The following is a 22354-nucleotide window of genomic DNA, read 5'->3' on the forward strand; positions in this document are numbered from 1 at the left end:
TTCCCTCCTTATACCCAAATGCGGGCAAGTTATTATTGTAGTGATCCTATGTACCCCACAGTGGCACCAGATTTTCGGTCCGTTGGCTACGCCGATGGTTGGCCCAAGGATTACACCTGTGGTTGGGATTATCCGAGCGGAGAGCCACCCCAAGGCAATTGCCCCCTTGAGCCTAATTATCCTGCCTCTGGAGTTATCAAAGAGCGAGTACTCCTCTCGGTAGTTACAGTCCCCCGAACCCTCAATCTCTACCTTGCGGGTGTATGTTGAGAGATCCCCACACTAGGGATCACAAGGGAACCTACGGCCGTCGTGGTCAAACATAATTGCACTCCCTTTATGTCACGATAACCAGGTTTTGTCAATTTTTCTCATTGTCGTTAAAAACTGAATGGCGACTCCTATATTACTAGTCAATTGGGTGTAAACTCACAGGAAATCCAATTACACTTGATTTGACAAAAAGAAACGTCACACCCACGAGGGACGAGGTCACGCATTAGCCTCGTGCTTTTTCGACCCCCTCACAAAGTCCATTGACTAATTTAGCAGATCCATAAATTTATATCTGTAATACAAATAAACTAGAAACGAAACCTTGTTCAGGATTACCTTGATAAACCATCAAAGCAAGCAAGATAAGCATAAAATCTTCCCTAGATTTGCAACTCACACCTAAGCAGGATCATAGGAGAAATAACTAGGCAAATACGCATAAGGCACTACTTCACTACCAGTCTACCACAGTTCAAGGTTGCATTCAGAGTTAGCAAAGTCTTCATCCCTGTAGACACCCAATTTGTGTCTCCCCACTGGGATGATGACGATACCATTATCCTTATTAGGCGGTTGGAGTAACTCCGTGCGGAAATTCCAATTGCTAAGAACATGTCCAAAATCCAAAAGCCAAAATCCAATCCCCGAGGTCGTTCCCCTTCCGGAACTCGGTACAAAAATCAATTTCAAAATCCAAGTACAATCTCACCCAATGGACCATTCCATTGGTTTTACAAGGCCTTTTCCAGTCAAAATGACATTAAGCAATCCGAATTCGGGCGCCGACCCATAAAACCGAGCACGCCGGGCCTCGTCCCGTAAAACCGAAATTCAAAAACCCGAAACGGCTTGTTTTTAGACGCAAATCAAGTCTTAATCCCCAAGAAAACACTACGTGCCAAACTTTGTACGAATAGTACGAAGTTACACCAATACAAGACAAAGCAAGGACGGAGCCCGCGTCCTTGTTTTGGCAGCATCTGCGCCACGTCAGCAGCGTCTGGCGCTGGTGCTGCGCTGGACGCTGGCTGGCTGGCATTTAGCAGCAAATCCTCCTATAAATACCCTTAATTCTAAACATTAAGGGAGGCAAAATCGAAACATAACGTCGTAATACAAAAATTTCCCCTTAAATCAAAGTCCAAAAATCTTACAAAATTTCAAGTTCTAAGCAATTGGGAGCTCTAAAAGGAATTCTTGCCTAAGCCTAAATAGGCAATTCCGAATCCCACCATATTCAATCATGTTTATTTGATTTTCCTATTTCAAAAATGATTATTAAGTTGACATTTTTAACAATAAAAATGTCACTTACAACATTCACACATTTCTTCAAAATCCAAACTTTTCAAAATACAAAAATGCAAACTTTCAAGATTCAAAGATGTTCAAAGTTGTTTGTAATCACTTCTTTGAACTAGAATCACCTTCAAAATATGGAGTAATCAAAGATGATACCTATCTAATGTTTGAAGGTTTAGTCTTTGTGATTCAAGACTCCACTTTCCAAATTTCAAGTTCAAGTTTCAAGGTCCAATGATGTTTAGGGTTGTTCATAATCACTTCCCTAAAACTAGGATCATTTCAAAGTAAGAGCTCATCAAAGATCTAACCTTTTCAACATTAAAAGGCCCGATCTTTGAGATTCAAGTCTCTTAAGTTCAATATTTCAAGTTTCAAGTTCAATATTTCAAGTTCAAGTTCAATATTTCAAGTTCAAGTTCAATATTTCAAAGTTCAACATTTCAAGTTTCAAACTTTTCAAGTTCAAGTTCTATATGCAAAATCTAGGATACTTTGGGTGAACAATCCATCCTAACTTGAGATTTTTTAGCTTTGACTCCGTATCGGACGTGTTGTGGGGTTTTTCCGGTGAGATACCTGGGAGGTTTCTTGGTAACTTTTACAGATTAAACAAGATTGTATTTTTATAGAGAGAGAAAGTAGAGAGAAGGCAGAGCAGCAATTGCTCTAGAATGTATTGATTGTGACCCTTTTTTCTAGGGAAGTGGGAATATTTATAGTACTAGGTTTTTGGGGGAATGACCTAATATTCCCCTTACATGATTGGCTGGGGAATGGGAGGAGGACACGTGTCCTTTCTCCTTACAATTCTCTGGCCTCATTTGGCAATAGTGGGCTGTTTGGGCCTATTGTGCTTAGTCATTCACTTGGGATACATACTAATTAAGCCCCTTTCCAGGTATAGGTTTTATACATACATTTATACACACTTAAATACATACATTGTAGATACCTAGATTAATACTCATGCCTCGGAGTAGACTTCGTATGATTTCTGCTTTAGGGGGCGCAATACGTGCCATGTGTCACGTCCTCATTGGTACACGAAGGCACGGTAATTTTGCCCACAACATTTGCCCCTCAAGAAGGGCATTTCTGGAAACACATTCCGGGTATCGCTTCTTGACTCTTGTTTTGCATCTTCATCTTTGGGTCAGGTGTTGAGATGGTGACACGTGTCACCTTTCTCCATTTTGCCCCTCCCTATATATAGAGGTGAGGGGGGTAAATTTCATTTTTTACATTTCATTTTCACAGAGCTTTCATAGGCGATTTCCGGCGTGTTCCTACCACCATCAGGCGATTTCCGGCCACCACGAGACTCATCCTTTTCCTCGTCACACTCATCCCGTTCTTCGCGAAACTCATCTCGTTCTTCGCGAAACTCATCCTGTTCTTCACCAAGTACTTCGCAGATCTTTCAAGGTTAGTTTTCGCCTTTCTTGTTTTTGTTATCCTCTCGTCATTTTTCTCTTTGTTAGCGGCCGACCTCTTAGTACTAGGTAAGGGTTTAAAGGTTTTATTTAAGATTTTTCCGCCGTTCATCTTTTGTCGGGGCGGACGTCCAATCGCGTCTTTTTCTTCATTGTTGGTCACCCCTAAGCCGTGCTTCGTTCACTATGCAGAAGGCATGGCTAGAACCAAGCAAACGGCAGATCCGACGCGCCTGCGCTTGCGAGAAGAAGCATCGACACCTCCTAGGGAGAGATATTCTTCCACCGCCTCGGCAGTCGACGAAGAATTTGCCGAACTCTTTCAAGAGATCGACGAGTACGTCGAGGCGGGGGAGCAGGCGGCAAGCTCGTCGGAGGGTACAGCGAGCCAGGCAGTGGGGGAGCCAAGCGTCGCTCCATTGTCATCGGCCGCCGAGGAACAAGAAGCTGCTCCCCAGCTTATTAGACCCAGAGGACGGGAGGAGGCCCAATTGCTTCCGTCAGAGATTCACCCAGACGTGGGCTGGATGCGGTGGCTAGACAGGCACGGAGCCAAGATGAGGGATGACCTCTGCGTGGGGGAAGGGTACCAAATGCGCGTGCCGGCCGGTCTGGACTCGACCGTCAGCCTGCTTGCCGAGGGAGAATTCCCTGTGTATGCCGCGTCAATCAAACTCGGCATGAGATTCCCTCCACACCCCTTCGTTGTGGAGGTGTTAGATGGTTTCAATATTGGGGTGGCCCAGCTGACCCCCAACTCATGGGCGGATATCTTTGGCTACATTGCCAAATGTGCACTGAACGACGTGGAGCCGTCCTTCAATGCCTTTCTGCATCTGGTCTCCCTCTCTCGTTCCCCCAGTGCCGCCAAAGGGTGGTTTAATCTGAGCAGCCGTGGTACCTACCAGACAGTGGTCGGCAAGCTCAGCAAGTGGCATATGTGGAGGAAGAGGTGGGTCGTGTTTTACACTGACGACCAGGAGATGTATGAGAGAATGAGCCGTTGGAACTGTGACGCCAACTTCATGGATCGTGACGAGCCCCTTCCCCCCCTTACTGCCGAAGAGTGGGATCAGATAATGGTCCTGTTCAGGGCCAACACTTACCACTTAACAGTGGATAAGAGTTTCCATGTGCCGGCCGAGTGGTTGCCGCACATTAGCCAGTTTCGGAACGAGGCCTTTCTAGCGGCCGTAGGCTTAGGATATTCCATGACTCGAGGTTGTATGCCAATTTATGTGCCGTTCCGCGTTGGTCTATTTTATCTTCATTTTTTCTAACTTTGGATTTCTTTCGTTCACAGAGGAAGGAATGAGCAAGCTATCGGCGGCGGATATTGGGAAGGGCGATATGACCGATTGGATGGCGGACATCTATGAGGACAAGATGCAGAAAGCCAAGGCCGAGTTGGAGGAGAAGGTAAGTACTCTCTTAGGTTGTTGTTTTTTGCAAGTTAAACTTTTCCCGTCCAGCGTCTACAGTGGACGACCTTTTAGTGACGAGCCGATATCCTGATATCTGACCCGTGTTTGCTAAGGTAGGCCTCGTCACTTTTTATTGACGGGCCCCTTAGTTAGTGTTTTTTTTTTTTTTTTTTCAAGTGACTCGTGATTGATAGGGTATGCCTCGTCATTTTTGGGACGGGCGTCCTTTTTAATGACGAGCCACTTTTCTGCGATTGACTTGCACATGATAAGGTACGCCTCGTCACTTTTAAGACGGGCGTCCTTATTAATGGCGAGCCACTATTTATTGAGTGACTTGTGATTGATAAGGTACGCCTCGTCATTTTTAAGACGGGCGTCCTTTTTAATGACGAGCCACTATCTTGTGAGTGACTTGTGATTGATAAGGTACGCCTCGTCATTTTTAAGACGGGCGTCCTTTTTAATGACGAGCCACTATCTTGTGAGTGACTTGTGATTGATAAGGTACGCCTCGTCATTTTTAAGACGGGCGTCCTTTTTAATGACGAGCCACTATCTTGTGAGTGACTTGTGATTGATAAGGTACGCCTCGTCATTTTTAAGACGGGCGTCCTTTTTAATGACGAGCCACTATCTTGTGAGTGACTTGTGATTGATGAGGTACGCCTCGTCATTTTTAAGACGGGCGTCCTTTTAAATGACGAGCCACTATCTTGTGAGTGACTTGTGATTGATGAGGTACGCCTCGTCATTTTTAAGACGGGCGTCCTTTTAAATGACGAGCCACTGTCTTGTGAGTGACTTGTGATAGATGAGGTACGCCTCGTCATTTTTAAGACGGGCGTCCTTTTAAATGACGAGCCACTGTCTTGTGAGTGACTTGTGATAGATGACGAGGCCTAATATTTGACTGTCCTTTCTTTTTTAGCAAGCTAAGGACGCGGCTAGGGCGTCAGGGAAGAAGAAGGGGACGACTCTGTCCCAGCTGAAGAAGAGAGCTGTGCCGGCTGGCTCGGAGACTCCGAGTACCTTCAAGAAGCCAAAACCCCTACCTCGCCGTCTCGTGAAGAAAGACGAGTCGAAGGTTGCTGAGGGGGGATGCCCTGATGACGAAGAGATGGGCGTGGACAAGCCGTCTCTGGTGGTGGACTTGGTGGAGGACCCTCTTTCGGGAATCCCGGCCGACGTCCGCTCTCAGATACCGGCGGAGGTGGCCCGCCGAGCTAGGTCTTCGGGCGGTAAGTATTATTCGAACGTCGTTCAGACGTATCGAGCCTCCTCTGGCAGTTCTTCTTACTCTCCGCGTCATCCTAAGGCCATTGTTTTTCCTATAGCCAAAGACAAAGGGAAGGATGCAGCTGCTGCCGAGGATGAGAACGTACCTGCTACTCCCCACTATTCGTCAAAGGATAGGGTGGCTATATGCCGCAAGGTTTTTAAGGCCGTCCCCGCAGAGTATGTTGCTTCTCTTCCTGGCCGCAAGACTGACGCCCAGTTTGGTGCGATCCAGGCCACTCTTCTCGACGTAAGTCTATTTCCAACTTGCTTGTACTTGTCTTCCCTTTGAGTCATTTACTAATATGTAGCTTCTTCTGCAGTTGTTCTGCCGCATGGAATTCTGCAAGAGCTGGAAGACCCGCACTGCTGAGGAGCTCAAAGCTCAGGTGGCTGAGTCCACCCACCATGGTGACTATGCGTTCAAGTCCATTGAAGAGGTCCGCCTGCAGATGCAGACGACCATAGACCTTCAAGCGAAGGAGGTGGCTGCGTTGAGATCTGACAAGGCCGAGCTGCTTAAGAAGATCTTGGCGCAGGACAAGGACATGGTGGCAATGGTCGAGGAGGCCAAGACAGCGGCGGCGGAAATACGGGCGCTTCAGGACCAGTTGCGGGAGTACCCTCAGGTCAAAGAGGCGGCTGAGGAAGCCGAGCATCTTCGTGGGGAGCTAGAGACGGCCAGATCGCAAGTTCGCACCTTGCGTGAGCGTCTTCTGGAATCCTATGATCAGGGGGAACAAGCGACCAAGGACGCTGTTAAGCACGCCTGGGAGAGCCACATGTCAGAGTATGATCTTGGGTGGTTCCAGCGGCGAATGGAGCACAGTGCCGCTGTGTTGGCTGCTGAACGTCTTGGTCAGCCGCCCCCTGAGTTTGTATCATCTGATGACGAGGACGATGCGGCCGCCCCCTGATTTGCTTCCTTTCCTATTTTTTTTAAAAAATTTTATTCAAGCGCTCCCGTGCCTAAGGGCAAAAACAATTATGTTGTAAAGTTTTGGCGCTGATGGCGTCTGTATCATTGTGCCTGCTGAGCACACAACAATTCTCTTTCTTTTTCCTGATCAGGAATTCTGAGCTACTTTCACACGCCTTTCTACGGGCGTTGTTTTATAAGTAAATAGGTTTTTTGATGTTTCTCCTATCTCGCATTTACTTGCTCTTCATAATTTGATTATTCCTTGATCAATAGGCTTAATAGGCTTAATCAATAGGTATGATTGCCAAGGTGCATCCGAGTGTACCCTAAACCCTACTTTGGTCGTCACTTTCTTTGGCGAGCGTGTCTATAACGATATTGATTGACGCAAGTCAATCAATAGGTATGATTGCCGCTAGACATGCTCGTCAAATGGACTGGCCGGCCAAACATTCGTGCCGCCGCGCTTTTTAGCAAGCAACCTTCGTTTCGAAGTTAATCGTGCCGCTGAAATTTTGAGCGGACAACCTTTGTTTCCAAGTGGTTGGTGCCGCTGGCAACTGAGCATGCGCTAGGCCCTACTTTGGTCGTCACTTTCTTTGGCGAGCGTGTCTATAACGATATTGATTGACGCAAGTCAATCAATAGGTATGATTGCCGCTAGACATGCTCGTCAAATGGACTGGCCGGCCAAACATTCGTGCCGCCGCGCTTTTTAGCAAGCAACCTTCGTTTCGAAGTTAATCGTGCCGCTGAAATTTTGAGCGGACAACCTTTGTTTCCAAGTGGTTGGTGCCGCTGGCAACTGAGCATGCGCTAGGCCCTACTTTGGTCGTCACTTTCTTTGGCGAGCGTGTCTATAACGATATTGATTGACGCAAGTCAATCAATAGGTATGATTGCCGCTAGACATGCTCGTCAAATGGACTGGCCGGCCAAACATTCGTGCCGCCGCGCTTTTTAGCAAGCAACCTTCGTTTCGAAGTTAATCGTGCCGCTGAAATTTTGAGCGGACAACCTTTGTTTCCAAGTGGTTGGTGCCGCTGGCAACTGAGCATGCGCTAGGCCCTACTTTGGTCGTCACTTTCTTTGGCGAGCGTGTCTATAACGATATTGATTGACGCAAGTCAATCAATAGGTATGATTGCCGCTAGACATGCTCGTCAAATGGACTGGCCGGCCAAACATGCGTGCCGCCGCGCTTTTTAGCAAACACCCTATGTTTCAAAGTTTGTTCATGCCGCTGGGCTTTTGAGTGAACAACCTATGTTTCAAAGTTTGTTCATGCCGCTGGGCTGTTGAGCGAACAACCTATGTTTCAAAGTTGTTCATGCCGCTGGGCTTTTTAGCGAACAACCTATGTTTCAAAGTTGTGAGTGCCGCTGGCACGTATTATGCTGTACTGGTCGGCCAGCGGCTTGCTTATATTAGGAGGGGAGTTGGATAGGTGATCAGCCTACAACTTGGTGCTAATCTGGGCCACTTCTTAGGCTTCAAACAATTAGTCTTGCTGAGTTTTTGCTAATCTGGGCCACTTCTCAGGCCGTCATACAATTAGGCTTTGGTTATGCATTGGAGTGTGTATGTTTATATTCATTGTGCGAACAATAAATATTACGAAACAAATAGAGTAGTATTATTTATAACTTTGCAAGGCGAATTTAGCCGGTTACAAAAGTAATTACTACCCTACTATGACCATTAGAGGCCGCCCCTTTGGCAATGGATCGTGGTAAGTAAGACAAGGCTTAGCACATATATAGAAGAAATATTTCTTGAGGTTGTCGGCATTCCAAGTGCGTGAAATAGGGCGGCCTTGCATGTCTTGAATGCGGTAGGTTCCATCTCTAACTTCATCATAGATCTCGTAAGGTCCCTCCCAAGTGGGCGTCAGCTTACCTTGTTCATTTGCTCGTCCTGTGGACTCCATCTTTCTGAGAACAAAATCTCCCACTTTGAGCACTCTATTAGAGACTCTCTTGTTGTATTCTCTTGCCATCCTTATCTTGTACAGCTGTTGTCTGAGCGCTGCATTTCCTCTAACCTCGGGCAGAAAGTCCAAGGCTGCTTTCATTGTCTCCCAGTTAGCATTTTCGTCATACAGCATGACTCTCAACGTTGGCTCACACATTTCTATGGGTAGGACAGCCTCGGCGCCATAGGCTAGCAAGAAGGGTGTTTCACCGGTTGAATTCTTAGCCGTGGTGCGGATGGACCATAAGACATTTGGCAGCTCATCAGCCCATAGGCCTTTGGCTTCGTCAAGCTTCTTTTTAATTCCTTCAGAGATAATTTTGTTGAACGCCTCAACCTGACCATTGGCTTGGGGTCGTCCGACTGATGCAAAACAGGTGTGTATGCCGTGATCTGCCAGCCACTCTTTCAGCTTAGGTGTCTCAAACTGGGGCCCATTATCGAAGACGATAGCCTGTGGAATCCCAAAGCGAGTCATGATGTTCTTCCAAATGAATGCTCTCACATCAGCAGTTTTTATGTTTTTGAGCGCTTCTGCCTCCACCCATTTGGTGAAGTAATCTACGGCAACGATGACATAACGCCTTCCTCCTGGTGCGGTCGTGAATGGGCCTAGGAGATCCATCCCCCATTTAGCAAATGGAATTGGGCTTATAATGGGCGTCAGAACTCGTGCCGGTTGATGTATTAGGTGAGAAAAGCGCTGACATTTGTCACACTTCTTGACCAGTGAGATTGCGTCCTCCTTAAGGGTCGGCCAGTAATAGCCGGTTCGAAGTGCCTTTTCAGCCAAAGCCCTTCCACCAATATGCGAGCTGCACAACCCCTGATGAAGGTCTTCTAAAATTTCCTGCCCCTTCTCAGGTGTTACACATCTTAACAAAGGACGGGAGTAGGCCTTTTTGTAGAGGGTGCCGTTCCACATTTCAAACCAAGAACATTTCTTTTGAAGTTTTGCCGCTTCCCTTGAGTCTTCGGGCAAGACTCCATTCATTTTGAAGTTTACTATGTCATCCATCCATGTGGACGTTCTGTCAAGAGTTTCTACTTCCATTTGCTCAACACTTTTGTGCTCTTTTACCTCCCAGAACACGTGCCGAGGGGTATCACAAGACGCGGAACTTGCCAACTTTGACAGGGCATCAGCTTGGTTATTTTCCGAGCGAGGGACTTGCCTTACTTCAAAGCTTTTCAGTGGCTCTACTTCCTGATGGACGGCCTGCATGTATTTGACCATAGTCGGATCCCTAGCTTCGTAGGTCCCATTAACTTGGCTCACAATCAGTTGGGAGTCAGAAAGTGCTACAATCTCCTCGGCGCCTGCCGCCTTACACATTTTAATGCCACAAAGCAGGGCTTCATATTCGGCTTCATTATTTGACGCCTGGAAGTTAAATCGCATAGCATATTCAAAAGTATCTCCTTCTGGGGAGTGACAGATTATCCCTGCTCCACATCCATTCTGTGTGGATGAGCCGTCTACATACACTGTCCACACTGTGCTTGTATTCTTGGCAAAGTCTGGCCTCGTCATTTCAACAATGAAGTCGGCACATGCCTGCCCCTTGACAGCTTTCCTCGGCTCATAGGTGATATCAAAGGCGTTCAGTTCTATTGCCCAATTCAGCATTCGTCCAGACGCCTCCAGCTTTGTGAAGGGTAGTTTGAGCGGCTGATCGGTGTAGATCACTATTTTGTGAGCTAAGAAATAAGGACGGAGCTTTCTGCTGGCCATGAACAGAGCTAAGCCAAACTTTTCCACTGTAGGATATCTAACTTCAGCATTTTGAAGAACATGACTGACAAAGTATACCGGCATCTGTATTCCCTCCCTCTCTGTCAGTAGAACGGCACTCAACGAGTGCTCGGACACGGCGAGATACATGTACAAAGTCTCTCCTAGCAAGGGACTAACAAGACGAGGCAAGGTGTGTAAGTGATCCTTTAATCTGACCAATGCCGCCTCGGCCTCGTCCGACCATTCAAACTTGGCCTTCTTTCTGACAGATCTAAAAAAGTAGTGGCACTTGTCTCCAGCCCTGGAAAGGAATCTGCCCAGGGCGGCCAAGCAACCTGTGAGCCGCTGGACCTCCTTCACTGTCTTTGGTGAGCTCATATCAATTACTGCCTGGATTTTGTCTGGGTTGGCTTCAATTCCTCTTTCATCAATCAAGAAACCTAAGAATTTGCCTGCCGTCACCCCGAACACACACTTCTTAGGATTCAACCTCATGTTGTAAGCTCGAATAGTCTCAAATGTCTCTCTGAGATCAGTTATATGCGCCGCCCTCAGCTTACTTTTTACGATCATATCGTCAATGTAAGCTTCAATATTCCTGCCGAGCTGCTTAATGAACACAGTGTTAATAAGACGCTGAAAAGTGGCCGGTGCATTTTTTAACCCAAACGGCATCACCTTGTAGCAGTAAAGGCCTTGTTCAGTAACAAATGACGTTTTCTCCTGGTCGTCAGGCCACAACGGAATCTGGTGAAACCCTGAGTAGGCATCCATAAAGCTCATCATGGCATGCCCCGCTGTAGAGTCGACGAGCCGGTCAATCTTGGGCAATGGGAAACTGTCCTTTGGACATGCCCTATTGAGGTTGGTGTAATCAACACACATTCTCCAGGTACCATTAGGTTTTTTGACGAGGACCACATTAGCAACCCAGTCGGGGTACTGACTAGGCCTGACGAACCCAGCCTCCATCAACTTCTGTATTTCCGCGGCTGCCGCCTGATTTCTATCTTCCCCATGGTTCCTTTTCTTCTGACGAACCGGTTTAAAGTTTGGGTCCACATTCAGCTTATGGACGGCCACAGCCGGGTCAATACCCGGCATTTCGTCCACCGTGAAAGCAAAGATATCTTCAAATTCTCTCAAAAGGTGGACCAATTCTGCCGCCAGCGGGTCGTCAGGAGAAATCCCGATGGGCACTACTCTGTCAGGTTTGTCTGTGTTTAAAACCACATTGAAATGGGCCCCAACAGGCTCTGGACGTCTCTCTTCCATGTGCCCTGCTGAGATAGTTAATGTTTCTTTGACGACCTTGGGTTGTGTGTCGCCACATTTTCGTTTGTTGCTCGACGTCCCTTTCTCTTCACCTGTCCCCCATGCTTCTGGACTCAAGGTGGTTAGGTAGCAATCTCTAGCTTGTTGCTGGTCACCATGTATAGTGCTGACGCTCCCATCGTCACAAATGATCTTAAGAAGCATCAGATGAGTCACAATGACAGCCTTTGCCCTGTTCAACGTGGGACGCCCCAAGATGATGTTATATGCCGTCAGATCTTTCACTATGAGAAAACGGACATCCATTTGCCGAGATTCCTTTTTATTTCCCATCCTCAGAGGAAGGGTAATTATGCCGACTGGGTGGATGACACTACCTCCGAAGCCTATAATGGGATAGTGGATTTTCTCAATTTTTGAGGGATCATGTTGCAGCCGATTCAAGCACTCTAGACTAATTATGTCCGACGAACTTCCTGTATCAACCAAAATACGCCTAACCCTTAGGTTAGCAACTTTTAACTCAATTACCAAAGGATCGTCATGCGGGGTGGAGATTTTCCCACGGTCGGCTTCGCCGATTTCAACTTTTGGAAACGGGTCAACTGTGGCCTTGCCGGACAGCATCACTTGTCCCAATCGCTTGGCATAATCCTTCTGGCCCCTCATGGTCGGCCCGCCGGCGGCCAATCCTCCTGAAATGACTGCCACGCACTCTGGGTCGGTACGATTCCCATCTTCCTCCGAGGGAGGGGATTTGTTTTTCTTGTAGAAGGGTTTGCCAGAACCTCCCGTGTTCCTGCTGATATAACTTTTTAAGAACCCCTTGGTGGCTAGGCCATCCAATGCCCTTTTCAAGCTCTTACATTCATTGGTGTCATGCCCAATGTCACTGTGAAAGTGACAGTACAGTTTGGGGTCCCTACTTTCTGGTGGTGACTTCATGGGAAATGGACGATCAATGTCATATTTGGACCCGACGTCCATCAGGATTGTGTACATGTCTGTGTTATACTCGAAACGCTCCCGATCATAAGTTCTGGGCCGTTTCTGACCTGCCGCTCCGGGGGCCCTGTCTGATTCTTTTGCAATAGCCCACGTCCCGTTAGGCCGGTTCTTCTTTTCAAATTTCTCCTTTTTTTCCGCTAGCTCGGCGTTATCACTTCCTCTGGGGTCTTTCGGGACGCTGCAAATCTCTGTTGCATGAATGAAGGCCTCCGCCTCATCCAGCACTTCTGCCATTGTTCGGACGCTTTTCTTTACCAGATCAAACTTGAAAGAGCCCTTTTTAAGCCCTCGAATGAAGTTATCGAATGCAACACCATCTGGCAAATCCGGAATTTGCCCTGCCTCTAGATTGAATCTCTTCACATAACTCCTCAGGGACTCGTCCTTCCCTTGCTGAATCCTACTCAGATGCATGCTCGTCTTCTTCTCTTCCTTGTGAGCCATGAACCGAGTAGAGAACAATAGCTCGAGCTCCGAAAAAGAGCGAATAGTTCCGGCTGGAAGTCTCTCGAACCACTTAGAGGCTACTCCTTTGAGTGTGCCCGGGAAATACTTACACCAAGTTGAGTCAGTTGTTCCTTGGACATACATGTGATGCCGGTAAACCAAGAGGTGCATGTCCGGATCTGTGGTACCATCGTAAGCATCAATGTTGGGCGGCTTGACTTTGGGTTCCCTCGGGGCTCTCATGATAGAGTCTGCAAAAGGGGTGGTGTGCCCTAGGGCCATGTTGGACACCCCCTCCTGAATGTGATATACAGGGTCTTGGCGCCTGGAGTAAGGTAGCCGCAGGGAGGACTCGCGTCCGCGAGTTTGACGGGTTGGACGGGTGGCCCCTGGACGTGCCTGGCTCAGATGCGTATAAGTTGGATGAGGGAGAGGTCTATCCGGCATGACGGGGGTTGACCCAGTGTCAGAAAGTTCCGACTCAGAGTCGGGCAACCGCTCTGCGCGTGGCTGCTCACGTCCTCGGGACGTTTCTCCGATCAGCCGCCGTGGCATTCGGCGTGGTAGGTAAGACATGGTCTGATTTGGCTGACTTGTTGGCGGCTGTCTCCTTAGGTCCTCGCCTGTCAGCCTGGTCCAGACATTTGGGGGGCGCAAAGAAAGTGTTGGCCTATTGCTTGCCGGCCTCTCATGATTTGCAGCCACAGCAGTGGTGTAAATCAGCATACTCTTCTGTACCTCAGCATTAACTGTCTTCCCTACATCAGCTTGGAACTCAGCCAAAATAGCCCGAAGAGCACCCACAGAGACAGGCATATCAGGGTTCTCCTCTATTACCGTATCCACCCGAGGATCCAGGTGTCCTCCAGGAGGGGTGCGATTGGCCTGGTCGTCCTCCTCGCTGAGCACCTCTACCTCGGCAGTGTGACGAGGGGTGTGCCCGGCCGCAAATGTACGTGCGGCATCTTCAGTGATTCTTGTGGCCGGCGTATGATGTTCAGTCGGCATTTCTCTTTCGAGGGGTGGCCGCTCTACGCGTGTAGGCCGCCCAGCATCGTTGTCCTGTCGTTGATCTTCCATGTTACCGTACCTCCCCACAGACGGCGCCAAATGTTGTGGGGTTTTTCCGGTGAGATACCTGGGAGGTTTCTTGGTAACTTTTACAGATTAAACAAGATTGTATTTTTATAGAGAGAGAAAGTAGAGAGAAGGCAGAGCAGCAATTGCTCTAGAATGTATTGATTGTGACCCTTTTTTCTAGGGAAGTGGGAATATTTATAGTACTAGGTTTTTGGGGGAATGACCTAATATTCCCCTTACATGATTGGCTGGGGAATGGGAGGAGGACACGTGTCCTTTCTCCTTACAATTCTCTGGCCTCATTTGGCAATAGTGGGCTGTTTGGGCCTATTGTGCTTAGTCATTCACTTGGGATACATACTAATTAAGCCCCTTTCCAGGTATAGGTTTTATACATACATTTATACACACTTAAATACATACATTGTAGATACCTAGATTAATACTCATGCCTCGGAGTAGACTTCGTATGATTTCTGCTTTAGGGGGCGCAATACGTGCCATGTGTCACGTCCTCATTGGTACACGAAGGCACGGTAATTTTGCCCACAACAGGACGCACTTATTTTTAAGTAGCCGTTTCGCGTTAGGACCTCATGTGCTTAAATTCTATTTCAATATTGCAATTTCTATTCCGCAATTTCAATTATGCACCTTTCAATTCCGCACCTTTCAATTATGCACCTTTCAATTCCGCACTTTTCAATTACGCAATTTCAATTCCGCATTTCAATTCCGCAACTTTACTTGCCTAGTCCTTCTAGGCAATGTGGACCTACTCCCTAGTCCATTTCTAGGGGGTCTTGTACTTTACTAACTCCGCCGTTATTTTCAATTGTGACGTTGCTTTAATTGTTTATCGCTTTCATCACCTCACATGCTAAATTCAACAAAATACAAGGCCAGTTACATCAAGCTTAACAAAGATAATTACTTGGACAAACCGATCTTAGGTTCCCTTAAATTAACTTTAAAGCAAAGTGACCACCATACAAAGTAGAAATTCTATTTGTTCTAAATTCAAACCCACATAGTCTAAACTAGGGTATTTTTGAAAATGTTGTGTCACGCACTTGAATTATTTCTAAAGCTCGCGGAATAAGCATCTCGTTCCCTTGCCTAGATCTCACCCATCCGTTTCGAAGATTCAAAGCCTTATCCTAATAGAGTCATTTTCGGTCTTTCCAAACGAGACCCTAAACAATGTTTGGTGGCGATTCCTACAAAGTACAAAAGTACAAAAGGTGTCCAAAAGAACCACCCCGTAGGAAGAGGAATAAAAAACTAGTCCTACAATTCTGGCGACTCCACTGGGGAGTCCCTGATTTCAACTTCGAAAATACGAGCAGACTTCGAGCAGCCAGCCACTGATCTGCTTAAGTACCGGATGCCAGCACTGGCGCCAGGCGCAACCACCTGCGCCAAATGCCACTGCCTGCATCCAGGACGGTGGCGCACAGTGTCTTGTTGCCCACTTTTTCTCGAGTTTTCAAGTGGGATTCAGTCTATTTCTGTACTTTGAAGGACGCTCCTAAACCTTGAGAACGAATGTCGAAAAACGAGCTTTTCAAATACAATATTCAAGTGCGATTTCAATTCTCAATTTCTAGGCATTTCATGCATTTTTCGAAAACCATATTTGTGCAAAACGAATTTCTACCTTGCCCAAACGGATGTGTTCTACATTCGGGCTAGTCCCGGGGGCAACGAAATGGTGACTCTCCATACGGTTCCCAACCAAAGTGTGTGATCATTTCCGCGCCTACTGAAACTTGGCCTTTACTTGACATTCCCGATGTCAAGTATGGAGGTCGTCTGCCGACACACACGTACCTTAGGCGGATGTGCAAGTTGTCGCCGGATCCGCCTCTTAGTCGAGTACCTTTTGACACCCAAAGCCGACCATTTGCATCATACAAAACTTAGACCGACCTTAGGTTGAGAACTTTGCATGTCGCATTCATATTCATGTTAGTGTGACAACGTGATATTTGTGCATTGTGTGGGCGTCTATGCACGCGTGAATGAGTAACCTCAACTTCTAGCTTGCCAAAACCAATTAGCCTCCAACTAGGAAACCAAACCCCTAGGAGCATCATTCAAGCCTCATGCATCTAAAATCGCCGATTTAAGGTCTTTTAGGAGTGCCACTCCATTTGATTCAAAACCCTCAAACACGCCTCACGCACAAATGCCAAATTTCAAATTCAAATCCAACGGCGTCATAATGGCGGATTTTCTAGTCCAAATTCCGAGTTTCAATTTCAAATTCAAATCGAACGGCGTCATAATGCCGGATTTTCTAGTCCAAATTCCGAGTTTCAATTTCAAATTCAAATCCAACGGCGCCATAATGCCGGATTTTCTAGTCCAAATTCCGAGTTTCAATTTCAAATTTCAAATCCAAATTCAAATCCAACGGCGACATAATGCCGGATTTTCCAATTCAAATTTCCAAGTTTCAAATTCAAGTTCAAATCCAACAGCGACATAATGCCGGAGTTTCCAATTCAAATTTCCAAGTTTCAAATTCAAGTTCAAATCCAACGGCGAAATAATGTAGGATTTTCCAATTCAAATTTCCAAGTTTCAAATTCAAGTTCAAATCCAACAGCGACATAATGCCGGATTTTCCAATTCAAATTTCCAAGTTTCAAATTCAAGTTCATATCCAACGGCGACATAATGCCGGATTTCCCAATTCAAATTTACAAGTTTCAAATTCAAGTTTAAATCCAACGGAGACATAATGCCGGATTTTCCAATTCAAATTTCCAAGTTTCAAAGTTCAAATCCAACGGCGTCATAATGTCGGGTTTTCCAATTCAAACTTCAAGATTCAAATTCAAAACTCAAATCCAACGGTATCATGCCGGATTTTCTAGTCAAAACTTTCAAGTCTTCAAACCTCGAATTCAAATTACCAATTTCAAGTTCGAAACCTCAAGTTCAAATGTTTGAATTCATGCTGTCGTAATGCTGACTTTTCCATTCCATATTCCAAACCTCAAGTTCAAAATTCCTATATTCAATCTTTCAAATCTCAAGTCCCATGTTCGAAACTTTCCAATTCCAAATCCATGATGGCGTAATGCCGGATTTTCCTCATTCAATTACAAATTCCATGATCAAACACGTCAAAATTCCAAGTCCACGGCGGCATGATGCCAGACTTTCCAAATTTCAAATCCAATTCCAAATCCATGATGGCGCGATGCCGGAATATTCAAATTCAAACATCTCATGTGCCTCTTTCCCATTTCAATGCTTAAACTTCGAATCAAATTCAAACTTCAAACTCATCTTCAAGCTACAAAAAGTCCTTGCCTTCCGTTGCTCCCAAATACAAATTCGAAAATATTTCCATTGGGTTGAAAATCCCTTGAAACAAACTCAAATTCTATCATGGGTTGAAACTCCCCAGAAATAATACAAGTTCAAAACTCCTATTCCATTGGGTTGAAACTCCCCTGAAATAATACAAATTCGATCCCTCGAAACATTTCCATTGGGTTGAAAATCCCCTGAAATAGTACAAATCCGATTTCCTCATTCTATGACGGGTTGAAAATGCCCTGAAATAATACAAGTTCCAAATTCTACTACGGGTTGAAACTCCCCTAAAATATTCCAAATCCAATGGGTTGAAATTCCCCTAAAATATTTACGGGTTAAAATTCCCTTGAAATAATACAAAATTCAATTCCCTTTCGATCGGGTTGAAATTCCCTTTAAATAATACAAAATTTAATCTCCTAATACAAGTCCAATTTCCAAATTCTCAATGGGTTGAAATTCCCCTAAAATAGTCCAAGTTCCAATAGGTCGAAACATTCCTCTTTTTCGATATTCCAAGTTCTAGTACAAGGAGACAAGTTCTACAAAAGAATGAAGGCTCTTCTCAAAGACTTCCAACGGGTCGCAAATCCCGAATACAAATACAAAATCCAAAATCCGGAGTCTTCGGAGTGGCACTTAGAGTCAAGTCTAGGTCTCATTCATTGCATGCATATCATATCATGTGTCAGGAATTCCAATGTCTAAAGTTCAAAATCATGGGGTAAATAGGCGCCCGGACTCGTTCTCTCAGAATCCTATTCTCAAAAGGGATTCTATACCCTGGATTCGAGATCTTTCAAGACTGTCACTTTCTCGAGGATGCTCCTCCGATCAGCTTTTGGTCTCCTATTTGGCCAGGAAACAACACCGATCATTCCTGAAGATACTATGGTCCAAATGATCACTTAAATCGAAGATTTCGACCCATCTAAGCTGATTACTCCAAGTGAGAAGATGGCCAATGGCTGGAGAAAGTCCCTCAAGATATCTGCTCCAAATGGTAAAATGTTCAAGATTACTGTGGGCGAAGGATCTATGATGAGCGAGTCCGAGTCAGAGGATGAGTCTGAATCCGAGTCTAGTGATGAGTCTAAGAGTCTAGGGCTAGAGTCTTGCATCAATCAAGAGCTTCTAAATGGCGAGCTTCAAGTCAAAACTGTCGATGTAATGATTGCTGAATTCAATAACACTTCAATTTCCTCTTACACTTCAAGTCCAAATTCAAAACACACTTCTAATCCAAACAACTTTGCTTCACAAGAAACTGACCTTGAAATACTAAAAGCTATTGAAAATCATGAAAATAGGACGCCCATAATTGAGGAAATAGAAAAAGTTAACCTTTCTAACACCAGTGATTCAATACTAGTTCAGATTGGTCTGACTCTATCTCAAGCAGAGCGAGATGATCTTATCAAGCTACTTTCAGAGTACATAGACGTCTTCGCATGGTCCTATCATTATATGCCAGGGGTTGATCCAAGCATCGGTCAGCATATAATTCCTCATTCCAGGTTCAAAACCCATCAAGCAAAAACTCCGTCGCATGAAACCGGACGTTTCCCTCAAAATTCAAGAAGAGGTCTCTAAGCAGCTGGAGGCCTGGTTTATTCGAGAAGCCAAATATCCGGAATGGATTGCAAATGTCGTCCCAGTTCCAAAGAAAAACGGCAAAGTACGAATGTGTGTGGATTACAAAGATCTTAACAGGGCCAGCCCTAAAGACGGCTTTCCATTGCCTCACATCGACATCCTAGTCGACAACACCGCAAATCATGCCTTACTCTCTTTTATGGACGGGTATGCATGCTACAATCAGATTCCCATGGCAGAGGAAGACATGGAGAAAACAACCTTCATCACTCAGTGGGGTACATATTGCTATACAGTCATGTCGTTCGGACTGAAGAACGCAGGGGCAACCTACCAAAGAACAGCCACAGCTATCATGAGCGATATAATTCATAGGGAGATTGAAGTATATGTCGATTACATGATCGTCAAGTCCAAAGGGCGACATGAGCATACCTCAGTACTCCGAAAGTTCTTCGACAGGCTCAGGCAATACAACATGAGGCTCAATCCTCAGAAATGCGCATTCGGGGTGACGTCAGGCAAGTTACTCGGATATGTCATCAGCTCTCGTGGCATCGAGGCTGATCCTTCGAAAATCAAGGCCATTCAAGAGATGAAGCCGCCAACGAATGAAAAGGAGATTCGAGGGTTTCTCAGCAAACTGCAATACATCAGTAGGTTCATTTCAAAGCTCACTATGATCTGTGAACCGGTATTTCGAAAGCTCCGCAAAAGAGAACCCAAAGTCTGGGACGAGAACTGCCAGCAAGCATTCAATACTATCAAAGACTAAGTTTCCAATCCGCCAGTGCTGAAGCCAGCCATGCCAGGGATTCCCCTCAGCCTTTACCTTACAACAACAGAATCAGCAGTCGGGGGCATGCTCGCCAAGGAAATTGAAGGCAAAGAAAACGTCGTAAACTACATCAGCAAAAAGTTAATCGAGTACGAGACCAGATACACTCAGCTCGAGAAACTCAGCATCACCTTGGTTTGGGTCACAAAGAAACTACGACACTACATGCTCTCCCATACAGTGCATGTAATCAGCAAAGCAGATCCTCTCAAGTACTTGTTCGAAAAACCAGCTCTCAACGGACGATTATCCAGATGGTTGGTCATGCTGGCAGAATTTGATCTCAAATACACCCCGCAAAAGTCTATCAAGGGTTCAGCAGTCTCAGACTTCCTAGCCGACTGCCCTGTCGAGGCAGACGAGGAGGATTATAACTTACCCGACGAGCAAATCTTAATGACCAGTGATGACAGTTGGTCGATGCACTTTGTCGGTACTTCAAATCAGATCGGATGTGGAGTTGGAGTAATTCTAGTAGCCCCAGACGGCACCCGCATTCCGATATCAGCAAAACTGCAATTCAACGTCACAAACAATGCGGCAGAATATGAAGCATGCATTATGGGCCTGGAAGCCGCCTTAGCATTGGGTGTCCAGAAACTTCGAGTCTACGGGGATTCCTCCCTAATCATCAATCAAATTTCTGCCAAATGGAAAGTAAGGAGCGAGAGCTTGGCTCCATACCAGTCCTATCTTGAGAAGCTGTCTGAGCAGGTAGAAGAGCTTCGCTATACATACCACCCGAGAGAGGAGAATCAATTTGCCGATGCACTGGCAAAGCTGGCCTCAATGACCAACATTCCAAACGGCAAGGCTGAAATGCCACTTACAATTGAAACACGTCAAAAAGCAGCATATGTCCATGCTATTGACGATATCGAGCCAAGCAGAGAGGAACCTTGGTTTACAGACATTCAAAGGTATCTGCAAAATTCTGAATATCCCCCACACTTTTCAAACAAGAATCAAAGGGCTTTACAACTACAACTAGCCAATTTCGTCATAGAAGGCGGCGTTCTATACAAGAGGACCCCTAACGGCCTCAATCTTCGATGAGTTGACAAGCACGAAGCTCAAACAGTCATGGACACCGTACATGCCGGAGTCTGTGGCACCCACATGAATGGGAAGATGTTGGCCCTCAAGATCATCAGGGCTTGATATTACTGGACTACCCTCGAACGGGATTGCTACTTCTATGTCAAGAAATGTCCTACCTGCCAGAAATGTGCAAATCTAAAGCACATTCCCCCATCTTTGCTTTATTCTCAGTCATTACCATGGCCATTCTTAGCTTGGGGTATTGACGTCATTGGCAAAATCACTCCAACAGGCACCGGGGGTCATGAATTCATACTGGTTGCCATCGACTATTTCACCAAATGGGTTGAAGCCAGATCATTCAAAGTGTTGGGTTCCAAGCAAGTGGCCCAGTTCATACAAGAAAACATCATATGCAGATACGGAGTTCCTCACGAGTTCATCAGTGACCAAGGAACCTATTTTAAAGGAGAGTGTGAAGATCTATTCACCGAGTACAAAATTCAACATCACCGTTATTCACCTTATCGCCCGCAAACTAATGGGATCATGAAAATGACAACCAATTACAAAGACTGGCCCCAGAAGCTACACTTCGCATTGTGGGGGTATCAAACTTCAATTCGCACTTTAACTGGTGCAACCCTATTCTCAGTAGTCTATGGAATGGAGGCAGTACAACCTATCGAGCTGGAGATACCTTCTCTAAGGATAGTTCTCAAAAGCAAAATCCCAGAAGCTGCATGGGTACAAGCAAGGTATGATGAGCTAATCATGCTTGATGAGCATCGGCTTCAGGCCGCTCATCATGTACAAGTCTATCAGCGCCGAGTGGCCAGACATTTCAACAAAAGGGTCAGAACCCGAAACATCAAGGAAGGCGAGCTTGTCCTGAAAGCCCTTCGCAAGAGCATCATGGACCCAAGGGGAAAATTCAAACCCAACTGGGCAGACCCATAAATTGTCAAGAAAATCCTCTTCGGGGTAACAGTCGAATTAACAAATGTCGACGGAACAGAATTCCGATCTCTGACAAACCTCGATCAACTCAAGAAGTTCTATGTCTAAGTTCAATGTTCAAATTCAAAGTCCAATTCAAAAATGTCCTGTAAGGGTTAGAAGTACGTCCAGCCTGATTCCTTAACGGGACACGTATGCAACCTCATTCCGAGGCCCGGCCACTTTAATACAAAAAAATAAAAATTTCCTAAATTAAGGGCATCCTAAAAATCAAACTCAAAATTCAAAATTTAATTGTTGTTGTCTTATTCCAAATGTGCCAATTCAAAGCAAAGCATGTTCAAGCGGAATTTAACACAATAACTCTTTCTTTGGCTCTAAGGCCTTCAAAGCTAATTCAAAAGCAGGGTTGGAATCTAGTGA

At 45.8% G+C, this 22354-nt stretch overlaps 1 protein-coding gene across 2 annotated transcripts; it reads left to right on the top strand.

The window, feature by feature from the left end:
- Positions 1–5307: 5307 nt before the first annotated feature.
- LOC130459499 (uncharacterized) lies at positions 5308–6670 on the top strand. 2 transcript variants are annotated; one of them, XM_056826893.1, is made up of 3 exons: positions 5312–5679; positions 5776–5966; positions 6040–6670. In XM_056826893.1, the coding sequence occupies exons 1-3, from the start codon at positions 5559–5561 to the stop codon at positions 6631–6633; spliced, it is 906 nt and encodes a 301-aa protein (XP_056682871.1). In that variant the 5' UTR covers positions 5312–5558; the 3' UTR covers positions 6634–6670. The 2 variants fall into 2 exon arrangements, with proteins under 2 accessions (XP_056682870.1, XP_056682871.1); XM_056826892.1 differs by having other exon boundaries at positions 5308–5966.
- Positions 6671–22354: the final 15684 nt, after the last annotated feature.

The sequence above is a fragment of the Spinacia oleracea genome, chromosome 4, assembly GCF_020520425.1.
Source record: "Spinacia oleracea cultivar Varoflay chromosome 4, BTI_SOV_V1, whole genome shotgun sequence".
NCBI lineage: Eukaryota > Viridiplantae > Streptophyta > Magnoliopsida > Caryophyllales > Amaranthaceae > Spinacia > Spinacia oleracea.

What these genes read in the sequence shown, in the direction of transcription:
- LOC130459499 (XM_056826892.1), top strand. Translation starts at nt 5,559, where the DNA reads ATGGGCGTGGACAAGCCGTCTCTGGTGGTGGACTTGGTGGAGGACCCT. An exon ending in TCCAGGCCACTCTTCTCGAC is followed by an intron (nt 5,967 to 6,039) that starts GTAAGTCTATTT and finishes CTTCTTCTGCAG; the next exon opens with TTGTTCTGCCGCATGGAATT.